The following is a 17,957-nucleotide window of genomic DNA, read 5'->3' on the forward strand; positions in this document are numbered from 1 at the left end:
CATGCCCAAAGCCAAGCACAGCAGGCAGCGGGAGCCCAGGATGGAAGGCTGAGCCCCTCTGAGCCTTCACCGGCTGCCCCTCTCCTGCTCTCGGGGAGCAACTTGGACCTTCTGGTCCTCTCCAGGCATCCCAACCTTCCAGGCAGTTCCTGAACTGGTTCCCAGCCCCCCCCAGGACCTGTGCACAGGGGAGGGTCTGTGCCCCCACGGCCCAAAGGGCCTTTCTGGGATGAAAAGGCTAAAAGCGAAAGCAGAACTGAAGGAAGGGCTGCCTCTGAGCAGAAGCCCCCATGCAGCTCCTGCTTCCTCCTGGTTTGGGCCGAAGGAGGGAAAAGGGGGTGGGGGGCTTGCCTATGCAGCCCAGGCGGAGGCCCTTCACTCAAAGGAGACTCAAAGGAAGCCACCCAGCCCAGGAAAGCTGTAACGTAACCATCCTCTGCTACCAAATGTGATGTTCCCGTGGTTCGTCCATGAGGCCAATGTTGAGAAAAGACAGAGGTGGCGCAGTGGGTAGAGTGCAGTACTGCAGGCCACTTCAGCTGACTGCTAGATCAGCAGTTCAGCGGTTCAAATCTCACCGGCTCAGGGTTGACTCAGCCTTCCATCCTTCCGAGGTGGGTAAAATGAGGACCCGGATTGTTGTTGGGGGTGATATGCTGACTCTGTAAACCGCTTAGAGAGGGCTGAAAGCCCTATGAAGCGGTATATAAAAATCTGCTATTGCTATTGCTACAGGAGACAACCTTTCTCGAGATGGAGCGACCCAGATTGGGGGTCTGAGAGCCCCTTTTATTGAGATAGGGCAAAGGCAGGAGGAGCAATAGCATGTGGTTAAAAACAGCCTGTAAAAGTACAATTTCTAATCTACTGCTCAGTCTATATATGGTCAAATCCTGGGCGTCATTGATAGGGCACATCTCAGAATGTTATGTTATGCACTATCAGGATGTTATGGCGTTCTAGGAGTTTGTTTTCCTCCTGTGTGGTTCAGCGTGGCTCTGCAAGCCCTGGTATGAACTGGGCCATGGGGGACACAGACCTACACAAGGAACTATATTACAACATCTCCTACTTTTTTATTTTCTTTTTGTCAAAAGACTTTTCCCTCTTCGTCTGTCAACAGTGCTCTTTGTTGCTGCATATCAAGGCCTGTTAAAGCCATGTTGATACTCCTTTTCTGCACCATGCCCTCCTCTGTGGACTGGATTATACTTCGGATGGCAGGGATAAAACAGGGTAGTAGTAGGAGGCCTAAGAAGATGCTGCCTGCCGTAAAGGCGGCTTGCTTCAGTTCCGGAAGATGCCCCCCAAGAACCCCGCATCATCCATAATCCCTGTCCACGTCCCCTGTCCACAGAAAGCCATTTCCCGCTCTTTGCGTGGGAATGACCCAATGACCAGGGCCTGGATTGTGCCCACCCCAACTTGGCAGTCAGAGCCAGAGGGCAGAGCCAGCCAAGGAGAAGGGCTGCCAGGCTTCCCTTTGGCAAATCAGGATTTGTTCTGCATTATTTTGCTGCGCAGGAGGATGGACGACACCTCCCCGTCTCCAATTCCCTTACCCAAATGTGGGAGGGCGGGAGCCACTCTTTTGCCTAAGCTGAGAGCCGAATGCTGCATGCATCCCTCTGCTAGAGAAGGGCCTTTCCAGCCCAGCCGGTACTGGCAGGCTCAGATGCCCTCTTAGAGGGAGGCGGAGGCCCATCACACTCCTGCAGTCACCAGTGGCCAGAGGGCAGCTGCTGTAGCCTCTCTGGAGCAGCACAAAGGCCGGACTCCAGCCCCCTGAGTCCTCTGAGCAGAGGGCTCCTTCGACCCTGGAAGGTGGCTGTGGCCCCAGGGGAGTGCAGGGCCCACCCACAGTGGGCATGATGGAGCAGTCCCAGAGGCTGGGGCTGCTCTCTCAAGGGGAGGGCCGTCTCTTTTCCCTCCAACGTCCCTGCAGGGCTGGCTGTGAGAGCAGGGGATGTCCACAGGAGGAGGCCCCGCCAGCCCCCTCCCAGGGGAGCAGAATCCCACCCTCAGCCTGGCATCCTCGCTGAGCCTGCTCCCCCCCCGGGGGGCTCCAAAGTCACGGACACAAAGACCCCCGCAGAGCCATCTTTCTTTATTGTGCCTCCCTTGCGCAGCAGGAAGTGGGGCGGGGAGGGTGCCTCAAGCCTTCTTGTCATCCTTCTGCAGGAACCGCCGGGGGCCTGGGGGGGGAAGAGGCAGAGCCCTTGAGCTGGAGGGGGCGTCAGGGCCTGACAGGCCTGGTCCTGCAGAGCCCTGGAGGCGGAAGGGTCCTCAGAGCGCCCCGTCAGCACCACCGCACGCAGCTCGGGCAGCTCGGCAAAGGGCACATAAGCTTCTCCTGGGGAGAGAGAGGCCACAGGTGTTGGGGGGCCCCTGGACAGCCGTGGGGACACGGGCCCCCAGGTAACAGCCTGCGTGAGAGTAAGAATGGGGCAGCCCCTGACCTGGCTCCCCGCGTAGCCCTTCCTGCGGCTCAGGGAGTTTCTGCTTCGGCTCGTAAGCAAGCCCCCACCCAGCTGTGGCTCACTCCGCCCCCCCCTGACTTGGGGTGAGGCGGCTTCTCCCCTGTGGGAGGTCTCTGTTCTTCGGTGCAGCTGAGCTGAGTGTAACTCTGGGGTCTGCAAAAAGCCCCTCCCTCTGAGGCCCACAATGCCATGGCACGGCTGCCTTTGCCTCTTCCCCTGGGCAGTTTGGGATCCCTCCATAAAGATGACAAGCAGGGAGCAGACCTCGTGGCTAGAGCCCCACAACGGGATCTCCCTGGGGGAGCCCTGGATGATGGTCCTGCTGAAGGGGGGGGGGAGGAAGGAGCTGACCAGGGGAGCGCCAGAGGGAGAGGAAGGAGCTGGGCTGCCTGACACCCGCAGCCCCAAAGGTTCCACCACAAAACCGCGTTCGACTAAAGCGCGCTCGACAAAACCACGTAGCTGACGTCATCACAGCGCGACGAAAAAAGCACGCTGCAAACACTAAAGCTAAAATTAACCCCTAAACCTAAACCTAACCCCCCTAAACCTAATCCTAACCCTAACCCTAACCCTTAACCTAACCCTAAACCTAACCCTTAACCTAACGCTAAACCTAACGCTAACCCTTAACCTAACCCTAACCCTAACCCTTAACCTAACCCTAAACCTTAACCTAACCCTAAACCTTAACCTAACCCTAAACCTTAACCTAACCCTAAACCTAACCCTAAACCTAACCCTAAACCTAACCCTAAACCTAACCCTAAACCTAACGCTTAACGTAACCCTAAACCTAACCCTAAACCTAACCCTAAACCTAACCCTAACCTAACCCTAAACCTAACCCTAAACCTAACCCTAAACCTTACCTTAAGTTGAATCGGCTTGCTTTCAAAGCGCTATTTAAAGCACCCTTGTTCTCTGCGGTCGCTGTTGTCGCCCTGCTGATGACGTCAGCGACGCGGTTTAATCGGGCGCGCTTTAGTGGAGCGCGGTTTTGTCGTGCCACGGCCCCAAAGCCCTTGGCATGAGTGGCTACTAAGATGCTGGGCAGGTCCTTGCCAAGGCCAGAGGGACAGATGCCCCCCTCCAGCTGGAGGGCTTGGAGGAATCCCTCAGGGGGTGGAGGCACTGTAACCCTCCCTGCCATCCCCCATACCGTAAGGCCGACCGCCTCGGCGCCGCGTCTCCTCTGACTCAAAGAAGGTTGCGTGCTCCTCCCAGCGTCGGTCGCAGGCCGCACACAGGAAGCTGGAGGCGAAGGCCATGCAGGAGCAGCCTGGCGGGACAGGAGGGGCACAGGTGGGGCATAGGGGGAGACACCCAGCCCCTGAAGCAGCCGCAGAGCCCTTTGGAGAAGGGGAGGGGGGAGGACTTCCTGCCATGCTGCAGAGGTCTTGGGAGGACCAGCTGAGTTGCACGCCCTTCTAAGGCAGCCTCTGTTGCAAACAGCTTTGCAACTGTTCATTTATAATTAGTAAAAGTACACTTGATTTCAATCCAGTGGTTTCTTTCCTGATTACTAAATGAAGTCAATGCTCACAGTAAAGGCACCCTCCTAGTTCGGCTCCTGGCCTGGCCTGCCTCGTGCAAGATTGAGGGCCTCTGTTCCTCCCTCCGTCCCTTTCACTCTCTGGGAACACAGGCCAAGACCGCCTGGCCAGATGGCAGGAAGAGGCGCCGAAGCCCCCGGGAAGGTCCTGAGCTGGCACCCATTGGTAGGGTAGACCCATTGGAGGAACTGTCCCAAGGGACAGGGTCCTGGGGGACGGTGCCTGGGTCAGCCTCAGGTAGCCGGGGGAGGGGGCTCCTTAGCCGTGCAGCTGGGAGAGATGGTGCCGCTTTGGCATTGGCAGGCAGAACACAGAGGTCATTCATGCCTGGTCGTTGGGAAGGGGGGTTGTGCAGTGCCAGTGGCTGGAAGAGGCTGAGATTTGCGTGTGGACTTGCTGGAGAGACGCTGCCTTGGTGAGCGATGTGGGTCACGATGAGGAAACCCTGGAAGAAGACCAGATGGGGCTGGGAGCAGAGGAGCCGGGTGTGTTGATAAGATGCCGGGGGTGGAAGGAGTAGGGAGGGAGGGCTTGGCAGGCAGACTAAGACACGGGCGCTCTGTAGGGCCGAGAGCTGCTCTTATTAGGACAGCCGTAGCCACCGGGGATTGGATTGCGGAGGGCGTTTGGGGGGCATCCTCTCCCTCGAGACCAGGAGCCAGCCTGCTCGCTAAGAGGAGGAAGGGACTCAGCATGTCCAGAGAAGCCAGCAGCCTGGGGTGGCGGCCAATGGGGTGCTCACCTCGGACGCAGCATCCCCGTGCTCCGATGGGCGAGTGTTCCTCGTGCGTGTGCGTGCACCGGCATTTTGCTCGCCAGGACGCCACATCAAAGCCAGTTCTTCGCCGAAGCCAGAATTCGCCCACCTCTTCCGGGTATGTCGGAACAAACAGGAACCCCTGGCACCGGCAGTCTGCCACAGTGCAGGGCACAGTGGCTCGTTTCTCTGGAACACAGAATTGGCCCTCAAAAGGGGGGTTCCGGAAGGAAGGGTGGGAGGTCATCCGGCAAAGCAAGCGGGGAGTCTCTGGCCCCCAAAGCCTCCTCTGGGGGGGGAGAGAACCCCCTGGGCAGGGAGACCCGTTTCCCCCCCCCCCCAAGCAGGAAGGCAAAGGACCTTCGAGTTTGCACATTCATTTCATTTTATTTTAGGCAAGACGTGGTATCTGACACAGCCTGTTCTGCCGGGGACCAGAGGAGCTCAGTATTGTCATATAACTCCTTGTGTAGGTGTGGCGGTCACCCATGGCCCAGTGCATAACAGGGCATGCAGAGCCACGCTGAACCACACAGGAAAAAACAAACTCCTAAAAGACATAACATCCTGATAGTTCACTCTAGATGTGCCTTACCCAACGATGCCCAGGATTTGACCATATATAGACGGAACTTCCCTGAGCAGTAGATTAGCAGTTGTAATTTGACAGGCTGTCTTAAATCACATGCTGATTGCTCCTCCTGCCTTTGTCCTATCTCAATAAAAGGGGCTACCAGACCCCCAATCTGGGTCGCCTCATCCCGAGAAAGCTCGTGTCCGTGTCTTTTCTCAACATTGGCCTCATGGGCGACCCACGGGTACTTCACAGCTCAGTTCTGAAGACCCAGAGGACAGAAAGGGCAGAAGGAGGCAAACAGCCACGCCCGGCTGTTTCCAAGGCTGTTCTGTCTTTTGCCCGTTATTTTGGGAAGGCTAAGAGGGGAAAGGGCTTCCCCAGGGCTTCCCAGGGGGCTTCCCAGGTCACACGAGGTGGCAAGATGCTGGCACGTGCCCGTTGCCCCCAGGCTAGAGGAATGGCAGCCGTCCTGAGGAAGGGCCGACAACCTGACCCTCTGCCGTGTGATGCAGTGAGCCTGGTAGAAATGGCATCTTCGGTTGCGCCCAGAAGGGAACTGGGAGCTACCGTGTAACACGGCCAAACTGGGGGGAGCCCAGGACAAGTTCTGGACCAGGTGCAACTTCAAAGATGATCCCATGTCCAGCGTGTTGCAGTCGTCCCGCCAGTGACCAGGGCACGAGTGGCCCCCAGTCCAGGAATGGGCACCGTCTGCTGTGAAAGGCCTCCCCAGCCATGCCTGCCACCTGGTCCTGCAGCGGAAGGACACCACACACACACCGCCGCCCTGCATTGTGCACACGATCTGGGCTGCTTGGAGTTGCAGGCCCTCTGGGAAACCGCCCTGTGGGCTTCAGCAAGGGACGAAGGCTGGCCATGCACCGGCAGAGCCTGTCTGCTGCAGGGAGGGCTGTGCTATGTTGTAATATAGTTGCAGAGCCACGCTGAACCACACAGGAGAAAACAAACTCCTAAAACGCCATAACATCCTGATAGTTCATAACATAACATCCTGAGATGTGCCCTACCAACGACGCCCAGGATTTGACCATATATAGACAGAACTTCCCTGAGCAGCAGATTAGAAATTGTACTTTTACAGGCTGTTTTTAACCACATGCTATTGCTCCTCCTGCCTTTGTCCTATCTCAATAAAAGGGGCTCTCAGACCCCCAATCTGGGTCGCTCCATCCCGAGAAAGATCGTGTCCGTGTCTTTTCTCCACATTGGCCTCATGGACGAACCACGGGAATGTTACATTTGGTGACCCCTAGTGGAAGCCCCCCGCCCTCCCGAGCCAATCTGCGGGCTCCAGCAGGTCCGGAGCTGCTGACCCTTGCAAATCTTTGTAGGAGGAAGGCAGGGCTGAGAGCCAGCAGCGACCCTGTGAATAGAGTCCACAACACTGGGCTTTCCTGCACCCTTTGCTTAAGGCCCTGAGGGCTGGTTCTCCAGGACCACATGCGGCACCCTGGATGCCCACTTCCCTCTGCTTCTGCCACCCTCCTCCCGAGAGCTCCTCCCACAGGCTCCCCACCTGCACTTCCCTTGGCAACAGAGAGCATCCCACCTCTCTGTCCCGCTAGTACTAAGGTCTGAAGCCCCCAGCAAGGCCCTTCCGGTCAAAAGGATTAGTCTGTGACATCACAGACACATCTGTGGCAGCTCCGGCTCTTTGGAACGAACTCCCCGCGGAGATTCGGACCCCCACCTCTCTCCAGGCCTTCCGGAAAGCTGTTAAAACCTGGCTGTGCCGGCAGGCCTGGGGTTGATGAGTTCCCCTCCCCTCTCGACCTGTATGGCTGTATGATTCTTGTTTATTTTAATCACGTGTATTGTGTTCTATGTTCCCCTTTCCCCCATTTGAGTTGTTCGCCGCCCTGAGTCCCTCCCACATACAAATAAACTAAATCTGAAATCTTAAAATCACCGTTGCCCAGGGGGCCCCAAGGTTCCGCTAAAGCCGCAACGTCATCACCGCGCGTCATCACCGCCGCGACAACAGTGCGGCAACAGAAGGGCGCTTTAAAACAGCGCCGCGGCAGAAAGCCGACTTCAATTAAGGTAAGGGTTAGGATTAGGTTTAGGGGTTTGTTTTAGGGTTAGGTTTAGGGTTAGGTTTAGCGTTAAGTTTAGGGTTAGGTTTAGGTTTAGGTTTAGGGTTAGGTTTAGGGTACTGAGTGCTTGGGAATGCGCGATTTTGCCCTTCGCGATTATGTCATCGCAGTAGGGTCACGCTTTTCCTTAGCGCTTAGAACGGCGCGAATTAGTCTTCGCGCTTATGTCTCCGCGGATAAGGGCTTCACGGATTTGTGGTGGAACCTTTGGATTGGATTTGGATTTTATTGGGTTTGTATGCCGCCCTATTCCCGAGGGACTCAGGGCGGCTCACAATAAAAAAGGGGAAAGGATACCAAAAAATAAAATAAAATAAACAACAATTTAAAATTCTACAACAGCCGTAACCTCGAATGGGGCTGGATGGTTCAACAGCCCCAGGCCTGCCGGAACAGCCGGGTCTTAACTGCTTTGAGGAAGGCCAGGAGGGTAGTAAGGGTCTGGATCTCCACGGGGAGATCGTTCCAGAGGGCCGGAGCAGCCACAGAGAAGGCCCTCCATAGCTTAACAGTCCCCTTTCATTGTGAAAGGACATTAAATTAGAGAGCAAGAGCAATAGCAGTTAGACTTATATACCGCTTCATAGGGCTTTCGGCGGTTTACAGAGTCAGCATATTGCCCCCAACAGCAATCCGGGTCCTTATTTCACCCACCTCGGAAGGATGGAAGGCTGAGTCAACCCTGAGCTGGTGAGATTAGAACCGATGAACAGCAGATAACAGTCAGCTGAAGTGGCCTGCAGTGCTGCATTTAACCACTGCGCCACCTTGGCTCTTAGCAAAAACATGAATCCTGACAGCGGGAAGCCCTGTTCCTCTATGGGGGCAAAAGAGCCAGATCTTGGGAAGGGGCTGCCCGATTCCTCCCAGCTTTCTGTTTATTTGGTGGCTGAGGCTTCCTGGTCAGAGGCAAAACTCAGAACATCTGTCCCAGGAACTCTCCCCCCTCATTCCCCCATTCAAAAAAAATGCCCCCTGGAAGTTGGGGAGGGCAAAAGACTCTGGTAAGGAGGGAGGGCTTCTTGGCAGATGCCACAGGGCAGGCTCCCTTCCCCTGTCTGGGTATCCTGAAGGCAGCTACCATCTAGTGCAGGATGCCTCAGCCAGGCCCTCTCCAGCCCATCACCTGCTCTGCTACTCACCCACGTACACCTGGTGCAGCTTCAGCAGGTGCCCACAGAAGCACCTGGACTCATCTCCCACCCGGAAGCAATCCCAAAGGTATTCAGGGCAGCGCCAGCCGATGTAGAGGCCTGAAGAGAACAGATGGGCATGCTCGGTAGGTGGGCTTGCAGAGAATGGGGGTGGGGGCTGTTGGAGGGCCCTGCCCCCAGGCAACCCAAATCCCACCCAGCAGCCTCAAACCTCTCTCTCTCATGGGGTGTGGGGAGAGGGGGCACATCCCAGATGCCAGTCTGGGAAACGGCTTGGACTCTGCTCAGGGTCCCCCCTCCTCCTCCTCACGCAGAGTATGCCCAGAAAGCAGCTCCTGGCTGCAATGCCCTCCTGCCCAGAAAGAGGTGAAGGCTTGCAGCTGGCATCGTGGCAGAGGCGCCCGGTGGGTCCTGCCCTCGGTGGGTCACTGAGGCTCCCACCCACCTGTTTGGAGGGACCTGAGGGCCGCCTCCTTTTCTAGGTGGAAAAGCTCCTTGACGCTCTTGGCGAACTTCTCTCGGTGCATGGCCTTGGCCACCGACACCAGCTCCTCCTTCTCGGCTGGCACGATGGTCCTCACCGTGTAGGCTGTGGGGAGAACAGCCCGCCTCAGAAGCTCCTCCATCCTGGCTCCAGGTTTGCTTTGCCTCAGCTGCCTCCCATGTTGGGCTCCGGGAGGGGCCTTCGCCCCCACTGCTGCCCTCCAGCCCCCCCCCTGCTGTTCCCTCTGCCTGCCTGCCTGCGAGCTGCTTCAAGGCGGGGGGGGGGGGGGAGGCTATGGGGCTGTGGAGATTGCTATCCTGTTTCGGCTTTCTCCTCAAGGGCAGCCCCCCTTCCTTCCTAGCCACTGAAGCTTCCTCCTGCGGGAGAGGGGACACCTGTTCTCTGCTGGGCTGGAGCCTTGGACAGAGGCCACCCGCTTTGCCACCTGCCTCCCCCCCTCTTCCGCGGCCAGAGCAATCGCAGTAGCAGTTAGACTTATATACCGCTTCCTAGGGCTTTCAGCCCTCTTTAAGCGGTTTACAGAGTCAGCATATTGCCCCCACAGTCTGGGTCCTCATTTCACCCACCTCGGAAGGATGGAAGGCTGAGTCAACCCTGAGCCGGTGAGGTTTGGACCCCCGAACTGCAGATAGCAGTCAGCTGAAGTGGCCTGCAGTACTGCACTCTAACCACTGCGCCACCTCGGCTCCCAGCGCGGCGGCCAAAGGGAAGCAGCATCTGGGCGAAGAGCCGCGGCGCCGGCGCTCTCTCCTCTCCTTCCCCCGCCCGCCCGCCCGCCGGCTGCCCCCTGCCCGGAGCCCGGCTGCGCTTCTGGCCTGCCCGCTTGCTCGCTCTCTCGCTCGCCGCCCTGGCAGACTCCCACTGACTTGGCGCGCCCTTCTTGGCCGGCGGGCATTTCTTTTTGGCTTTGGTCCATTCGGGCTGCTCCCCGCGGCCTTCACTCCCTTCCAGCCGCCGCTGCAGCCTGTCGGAGGGCGCCTTCCAGGAGAGCGGCGAGGGCGAGGAGGAGGTGGTGAAAGGGGAGCTCTCGAGCGGCGCGGAGGAGGGCTCGCTGGGGCTGGCGCTCCGCGGCTCCGGCCACTCGGACGAGGAGGGCAAGGAGGGCTCCGGGAGGTCGTCCTCCCCCTCCAACGAGCTCGACCGCGGCAAGACCGTGGTTTCTTCGCTCCCCAGGGAGGTGGTGGTGGTGGGGAGGATCAGCTCTTCCTCCACCTCGGGAGCCGTGGGCGACGTGCTGCTGGGCGCTGCCTCCTCCTTCTCCTCCTCCTCCTCCACCGCCGCCTTCCAGGACACCGCCGGACGCCGCGAGGCTGCCGCTTCCGTGGGTTCCGCGTCCATTGCTGACTCTGCCGGAGACAAGCACGGGAGGCGATGGGGCGGGCCGCGTGGCCCGGGCAAGGGCGCCGGGAGGGCTCGGGGGAAAGGAGCCGGGCAGAGGTCAGGGGACCCTGGGCTGCCGGCTCTCCCGTGGCTGCAGAGCTCACCGCGAGCCTCTCTGCCGCCGTGGGCGGGGGTGGTGGTGGTATCTAGTGGTGCAAACGCAAGAGCCGCCTCGCTTGAGCCCCGCGATCTGCCGGCCGGCGGGCCAACGGAGCTCTTTCCCGACGCCCCGAGGTGCTTTTTGGTGAAGAGGGTAGGGCGACTTGGGGGGCAGGCGGGGCAGCCGGGGTGGTGGTTGAGCAGGAGTCTCTCTCTCTCTCTCACACACACACATACACCCATCCCGCAGCGCCTCTACCTCCGTGCCAGTCCCCGTCGGGCAGAAGAGCAGCGGCGGCCTGGAAGCCTGGATTCTCCGGCCGGAGGAGGAAACGTTTCCAGGGCAACAGAAGCCTTGTTATATTGGCATAGCAGCGGCCGGCTGGGTTCCGGCATTGTTGCTCCGCTCCTCCCGCTTCTCTTCCGTCAGCCGGGACTGGGGTTCCCCGGCTGGGCCCTCCCGAAATCAGCCCCTCCCGGGCCACAGCGCGCACCTACGGCAAGGAGGGAGGGTGGCGAGGACCCGCCCTGGGGAAAGGGAGCCCACCCTGGGGAGGGCAGCAGAGGCCACCCTGAGAAGGTCCAAAGGGATTCTTGGTTAGATTGATGTTGTTGTCCAAATGTGGCCTGCTTAAATATCCCTGGTTCAAATTGGGTGCAAACCCAAAGTAGCAATAGCAATAGTTAGACTTATATACCGCTTCATAGGGCTTTCAGCCCTCTCTAAGCGGTTTACAGAGTCAGCATATCGCCCCCAACAACAATCCGGGTCCTCATTTCACCCACTTCGGAAGGATGGAAGGCTGAGTCAACCCTGAGCCGGTGAGATTTGAACAGCCGAACGGCAGAACTGCAGTTAGCTGAAGTAGCCTGCAGTGCTGCATTTAACCACTGCGCCACCTCGGCTAAAGTAGGAGTTTACTCAAGCCTTCTCCTTCCCTTTGGTGAGGATCAGGTCCAGGACAGCAGCTCCTCCTGCCCTTTCTGCCACTAAAGGAAGCGGTCTGCAAGGGAGGACCAGGATGCCAGGATAACTGCCCACCCCCATCACTCCCGAAGGCCTCTCTGGCCATCATCAGATGCAGAAACGGGATGGGACTTTTCGGCTTCTACCCTCACGCCACGCCTGCTTCTCCGCCAAGGTTCCTCCTCCGGGGATTCACCTCTAGCTGTTCTCCTCGGCTGACACGCCCCCGCGCATTTGCCCTGACCTTCACCCACTTTACGACCTTTCTTGCCACTGTTGTTAAGCGACTAGTGGCAGTTCTTAAGTAAGTCACATGGTCATTAAGTGAATCTGGCTTCCCTGTGGACTTCGTTGGTCAGGTCGCGAAAGGAGATCACGTGACTCTGGGACACAGAGCCCGTCATAAGTGAGAGTCAGTTGGATCACCTGACCATGGGGATGCTGCAACGGTCGTTAAGTGTGAAAAGCAGTCATAAGTCCCCTTTTCATCCTGTAAAGTGGGTGAAAATTCACTGAACAGCTGTCTCGCTTTGCAACAGATATTTGAGGCTCAATGGTGGACATACAGTAAGTCGAGGAGTACCCTTACCCTTCCCTTACGAATGTGTCAATCACCGGTAATCCAGCAGGCCTTTGCTCTCAAATTCTCAATCTGACCCACAGTGATTGACATCCACTGTTGGACGATGGATTGATGCGTTGAAATTCACTTTAACAATGCTCTTGCTTAGCAACCAACCAAAATTTTGGGCTCAATTGTTGCCATAAGTCAAGGACTATCTCTGCCTTTCTCAGCATGGCAGCCTTGCCTAGTAAATTCCTTCCCTTTTCTGGGAATTTCTCCTCTCTGTTAGAGGCAGCAAAATAACCAAGATGATATAAGGTCTGCTGGAGCAGGGGGTTGGGCTAGATGATCTCAAAGGTCCTTTCAGCCCTGGATTGCTGTGCTGTTTCAAAGCATCCCCTTAAGCTGCATCTAGTGCCAGGGTTTGTGGTCCTTCCTTCCTCTCCTTTTTCTCTCTCTCTCCATCATATCTCATTCACTTTCCTTTCCCTCCTCCTCCCTTCCCTCCCTCCCTCCCTCCTTCTTTTTTTCTTTCTTTCTCCCTTCCCACACTCTTTCTTTCTTTCTTTCTTTCTTTTTCTTTCTTTCTTTTTTTGCATCCCTTATCTCTCCTCTCTCTCTCTCTTTCTTTCTCTCTCTCTCTCTCCTCCCCCCTTCCCTTCCGATGAAGCCAGAGTACTTACCCCCCCCCCTTTTCCCTTCGTTATCAGGGAGGTACAGGAGAGCTTCCATTCCCTCCCCTCCCTTCTAACAAGCACCCGAGACTGTTTGGCTGCAACACCTCTCCCCCCCCCTGTGATCTATCATACCAAGGCTTCTGGCTGCGGGCATTGACAGATAGCTGATTGGTTGGTTGCTAACTGTCCCAGGTTCCTCCTTGCAACAGATCTACTCCCCCCCTCCCTCTTCCTTGGACTACTGACACAGCCAAAAAAAACCCCACCCCTTTTCCTTTGCTTTTATCTCTTCTTGGAACAGCATCTGTCCCAATTGTGCCTCAGCCATTCACTTTTTTTGGGGGGGGGGTTGATGGGGTACAGAACATTCTCACCCCCAGGCTGTCCTGTTGTAATATAGTTCCTTGTGTAGGTGTGGGTCACCCATGGCCCAGTTCATACCAGGGCATGCAGAGCCACGCTGAACCACACAGGAGAAAACAAACTACTAAAACGCCATAACATCCTGATAGTGCATAACATAACATCCTGAGATGTGCCCTACCATTGACGCCCAGGATTTGACCATATATAGACAGAACTTCCCTGAGCAGATTAGAAATTGTACTTTTACAGGCTGTTTTTAACCACATGCTATTGCTCCTCCTGCCTTTGTCCTATCTCAATAAAAGGGGCTCTCAGACCCCCAATCTGGGTCGCTCCATCCCGAGAAAGATTGTGTCCTGTCTTTTCTCCACATTGGCCTCATGGACGAACCACAGGAACGTTACACTGTCCATTATCTTCCTTCTTAACTTTTAACGTTTTTATTCGTTTCAATTCTTTTTAGCACTTTTAAACTGGTATTACATTGTAAGCCATCCAGAGTCACTGCATTATTGAGATGGGTGGCATAAAAATTAATTAATAAATAAAATAAGCTCCCCACTTCCTGGGTTGTTTTTTTGACATGCTAATGTTGAGCTGTTTGCTTTTGGGCCTTTGCCAGGACATTCTTGGCCAAGGCTTAAGCGAAATGCCACCTTTTCCTCGTGACACTAAAGGCCCACTTGCAAAATTCTTCTGTATGGTTTCAAATCCACTTTCCTTTGGCTGAACCGTTTATTTGCGGTTAACCTCTCTGGCTTCTTCAGGTAAGTGATGAAATAGGTGTTAGCTAACCGCTGGTTCTAACAACGACTCTGTCAAGCTAACAAAGCAATTAAGTTGGATCAGCTGTGGGTGAAGCCAATTCATTGCTCATTTGCAAAAACCCATTAATAGTTTGCTAATAAATTAATAGGTCAGATCCTCAGGGGATTCGCTGCAGGTTCCTAAGAGTCCTCAAGGGCAAAGGCTGTGTAAATGGCAGAGCAGTAGTAGAGGCAAGTAGAGACTTCAAACCCCAGAGTTGGCTCTGAAGCCCCGTGACCCGTCAAAACCGCGGTCCACTAAAGCGCGCCCGATCAAAGCGCGTACGTGACGTCGTCAGCAGCGCGACAAATAAAATTAAAAATAAATTAAATTAAAATTAAAATAAAATTAAAGCAAGCCAATTCACATAAAGGTAAGGGTTAGGTTTAGGGTTAGGGTTAGGTTAAGGGTTAGGTTTAGGGTTACATTAAGCGTTAGGGTTAGGTTTAGGGTTAGGTTAAGGGTTAGCGTTAGGTTTAGCGTTAGGTTAAGGGTTAGGTTTAGGTTTAGGTTTAGGCTTAGGGTTAGGTTTAGGGTTAGGTTAAGGGTTAGGCTTAGGGTTAGGTTAAGGATTAGGTTTAGTGTTAGGTTAAGGGTTAGGTTAAGGGTTAGGCTTAGGGTTAGGCTTAGGGTTAGGTTTAGGGAGGTTTGGGGGAGTTAGGGTAAGGTTTTCGCTTTAATTTTAAATTTACCGCTCACAGCGTGCCGTTTTCGTCGCGCTGTGATGACGTCAGGTACGCGCTTTCGTCGATCGCGCTTTAGTCTACCGCGGATTTGTGGTGGAACCCTGAGCCCACCCCCTCCAGATGGGGGTCCTACCCAGGATCTCCGGGAAGCCTGGCACCCAGGGAGCTTCTGAAAGACCAGAGAGGCTGATGCTGCTCAGGAAAACATTTTATTGGAGAAGAGTGGCTGATGGGTGAGGCAGGAAGGCTCACCCCCATCCCCAGGCAGAAACCACGGGGACCTGGCTCTCTTCACCCTCTCACTTGGTGCGGTAGAAAGTGTTCGTGCCAACTCTACAATGAAGCAGGGGGGGGAGGAAAAATGTCAAAATTCATGGTGGCATGATTGCTGTTCACCCAGACTGAGCATTTCCCCCCCTCCCCCATATTCCCTCCTTCCACCCAACAGACTTTCAGAGTGTTGCCAGCTGTGGGCTCAGCTGACTGTGATGCCAGCCAAACCACACTCCAACCTTTCGCCAGTGAGAAGGACCTGAGGAACTTCCTCAAAAGCTCTGCTGGGGGAAGTGGTAGGAACGGCTCTGCTGATGCCAGCCTCTCCCGCCGGAGCTGCCCAGCCGGTCCTGGGTACTGAAACGGCTCTCGAAAGGACGGGGCCATTGGGGCAGCCTTTCAAGAGCCACTTTCGGGGGTGGGAGGGCAGAGAGGAAAAAAAGGGGGCGCCCCGGGGAGACTCCCGGGGGCCCTTCCAGTTAGGGGGCACAGCAGTTCAGCCCCTGGTTTTCCTTACTTCGTTGCTCCCCAGTCGTCTTCCCTGGAGGCCGCCTCTGCGCGCAGCAACCAGACGGTCTTCAGCAGCTCCTTCCCGCCCTCAACCACGAAGCACTGGCCGGCAAAGACGGTGACGGACTCTGAGGGAGGAATCGGCCAAGGGCTCCATTGGGGAGGGGTATGTTTCCCCCAAAGACCCCCCCACCTCACCGAGGCTAGCTTTAGGTTGGGAAAGTCTTTGGGCAGCTCGGGGAGGGGGGCATTCAGGGATGGGATCTGGAAGAGGCAGATCTAAGAAAGGGGAGATCCACTAGATTCCCTCCCCCCCCCCTTCTATTTGCTTCCACCCCAAGTAGTGAGTGGCTTTACTAGAGGCGTTCCAGTAGACGGTGAAGCCGAAGGTGGCGTTGTCCCTCTGGTGCTGGATGCCCTGCAGCGGGGATGGCGGGATGGGGTTGCCGGAGGACGAGACGGCCGTTTGGTAGACGCCGCTGAAGACCCCGGTGTTACTGACGCTGCCGAACAGCACGGTGGAGGCCAGGTCGTTCGTCCAGTTGCCAGACAGGATGCACTAAAGAGGGGGGAAGTAGGTCGCGGCGCTGGCCAAGGCCGGCTGCCCAAGAGGTAGAGAGGCTGGCAGCGCTGACACCATTTTCTCCGGGGATCTGAAAACTCCCGCTGCTCCCACGTGCCCGATCCCCTGGGTGGGCCCACGCCAGCGGGGGCTTTCCACGAGGGAGGCCGGCACCCTCCGCCCACCACTCCGCATCTCACCTTCGGCATGTCGACGCGCCCCGAGTTTTGAGCTTCGGCAGAATGGCCGGAGCAGCCGAGCAGGAGAGCGAGGAGTCCCAACGCTGCTGCGCCTATCGCCATGGTGCCCTCCAGGACTCGAGACTTGCCAGCCCCGACGGGACGGGCCCTTATAAAGCCCCGCTTGGGCAAGCGCTGGCTACACCTCCCCAATGTTTCCCAACCTTGGCAACTTGAAGATGTCCGGACTTCAACTCCCAGAATTCCTCAGCCAGCATTCGCTGGCTGGGGAATTCTGGGAGTTGAAGTCCGGACATCTTCAAGTTGCCAAGGTTGAGAAACACTGCCCAATGGAGCTGCCGCCTCCCCAAACCCCTCGCGGCAGGGAGGGGCAGGATCCCCGCCCGAGGGGACGGAGGCTTCTGGGACATCGCTGGTCCTCAAGAGGAGTGCTGACCAGCACTTCGGCAGCAAGGGGTGGGTGGGGCTGGGGGCTTCTTCTCGGACTCTCCACCGCGGCTGGCCCAACGCGGGCATCCTCTCTCGGCTCCATGGGCGCTCCCCTCCCGCCATTGGTCCGCCAGCACTCTAAACCCCGCTTCTTCATGCCGGGCGTTTGACGGAGGGATCCTTTCCCAGGGACCTTGGGCTGCGTGGGACGTTTAAACGCGCATCCTGGCTGCCAATCCGCGCTCCGAGGGGTGGGCGGCCTCTGAAACACGAAGAGAGAGGACGTTGCTTTGATGTTCAGGCAAGGAGAGGAGGGGTGAGGGTCAGGGTTTCTCCCTTCCCAGCCTTTCAGGAAGCTGCCCCCCCCCCGCCCGCAAAAACGAAAAGGTTAATAATAAGCCGACCAGGCTTCCCTGCATGGCTGCCCCCCCCCCCGTCCCGTCTTTTTAACCTCCTCCCACTTCGTCCAGATGCCTCTGGAGAGAAAGGGCGAAAGGGGGTTGAGAGCAGGTTTATGAGTGAGTGAATGAGAGAGCGCAGCGCTCCCCTCCGTCCTCCAGGCCACGGTTGTCCCAAAGGTGCTTTTTCAAGAGGCATCTGGACTTTCTGGCTTTCTTTTGAAGCCATTTCACTTCTCAGCCAAGATATTCCTTGCAGACATCTGCTCATTCGCATCCTTTTAGAGCAGTGTTTTTTCAACCTTGGCAACTTGAAGATGTCCGGACTTCAACTCTCAGAATTCCCCAGCCAGCATTCGCTGGCTGGGGAATTCTGGGAGTTGAAGTCCGGACATCTTCAAGTTGCTAAGGTTGAGAAACACTGTTTTAGAAGGTCCTTGAGGCCACTTGGAGGTTTGTCTGTGTCCTCAGGGTCACCTGAGTTGTGCAAATGGGGGGGTGGAGCCTTCTTGGAACTGCTGAAAGGACCAGTGATGGAGCGCCCACAACCTCTGGAGGCAAACTGTGCCACTGGTGAATTGTTCTCACTGCCAGGAAATTTCTCCTTATTTGCAGGTTGTTTCTCTGCGACGGCCCTTCAAGTGCGACCATATCACAGACCTTCTCTTTGTTGAGGTTTGAAGATTTATTTTATTTATATGCCGCCCTATTCCCTGAGGGACTCAGGGCGGCTAACAAACCCAAGGGCGGGGGAGGTAAGCACGAAGGAATACAACAAAGAAGGTACAAGGGAATTTAAAAGACAATCAACAGTCACACGATTCGAGAGGGGAAGGGAGCTCATCAACCCCAGGCCTGCCGACACAGCCAGGTTTTAACAGCTTTTCGGAAG

General features: G+C 56.3%; 2 protein-coding genes across 2 annotated transcripts; both read right to left on the reverse strand.

Moving 5' to 3' along the window:
- Positions 1-3,598: 3,598 nt before the first annotated feature.
- LOC116506271 (protein FAM221B-like) lies at positions 3,599-10,484 on the reverse strand. Its single transcript, XM_032213919.1, has 5 exons — positions 10,013-10,484; positions 9,087-9,230; positions 8,630-8,740; positions 4,779-4,982; positions 3,599-3,762 (listed from the first exon to the last, which is right to left on the reverse strand). Exons 1-5 carry the CDS (start codon positions 10,482-10,484, stop codon positions 3,599-3,601), a joined length of 1,095 nt encoding a protein of 364 aa, XP_032069810.1.
- Positions 10,485-14,883: 4,399 nt separating this feature from the next.
- Positions 14,884-16,410, reverse strand: LOC116506578 (avidin-like). The gene is made up of 4 exons (XM_032214394.1): positions 16,239-16,410; positions 15,834-16,035; positions 15,484-15,604; positions 14,884-15,026 (listed from the first exon to the last, which is right to left on the reverse strand). Exons 1-4 carry the CDS (start codon positions 16,338-16,340, stop codon positions 14,993-14,995), a joined length of 459 nt encoding a protein of 152 aa, XP_032070285.1. The 5' UTR covers positions 16,341-16,410; the 3' UTR covers positions 14,884-14,992.
- Positions 16,411-17,957: the final 1,547 nt, after the last annotated feature.

This window comes from Thamnophis elegans, chromosome 3 (genome assembly GCF_009769535.1).
Source record: "Thamnophis elegans isolate rThaEle1 chromosome 3, rThaEle1.pri, whole genome shotgun sequence".
Classification (NCBI taxonomy): domain Eukaryota; kingdom Metazoa; phylum Chordata; class Lepidosauria; order Squamata; family Colubridae; genus Thamnophis; species Thamnophis elegans.

Excerpts from the sequence above, each read along its gene's own strand:
- LOC116506271 (XM_032213919.1), bottom strand. The coding sequence starts at position 10,484 with ATGGACGCGGAACCCACGGAAGCGGCAGCCTCGCGGCGTCCGGCGGTG. Across the intron at positions 9,231-10,012 it reads GGCCAAGAAGGGCGCGCCAA|CCTACACGGTGAGGACCATC; the intron begins GTCAGTGGGAGT and ends TTCTCCCCACAG. Across the intron at positions 3,763-4,778 it reads ACGGGGATGCTGCGTCCGAG|GCTGCTCCTGCATGGCCTTC; the intron begins GTGAGCACCCCA and ends CTGTCCCGCCAG.
- LOC116506578 (XM_032214394.1), bottom strand. The coding sequence starts at position 16,340 with ATGGCGATAGGCGCAGCAGCGTTGGGACTCCTCGCTCTCCTGCTCGGC. Across the intron at positions 15,605-15,833 it reads CGTCTACTGGAACGCCTCTA|AGTCCGTCACCGTCTTTGCC; the intron begins GTAAAGCCACTC and ends TTCCTCCCTCAG. Across the intron at positions 15,027-15,483 it reads GACGACTGGGGAGCAACGAA|AGTTGGCACGAACACTTTCT; the intron begins GTAAGGAAAACC and ends GCTTCATTGTAG.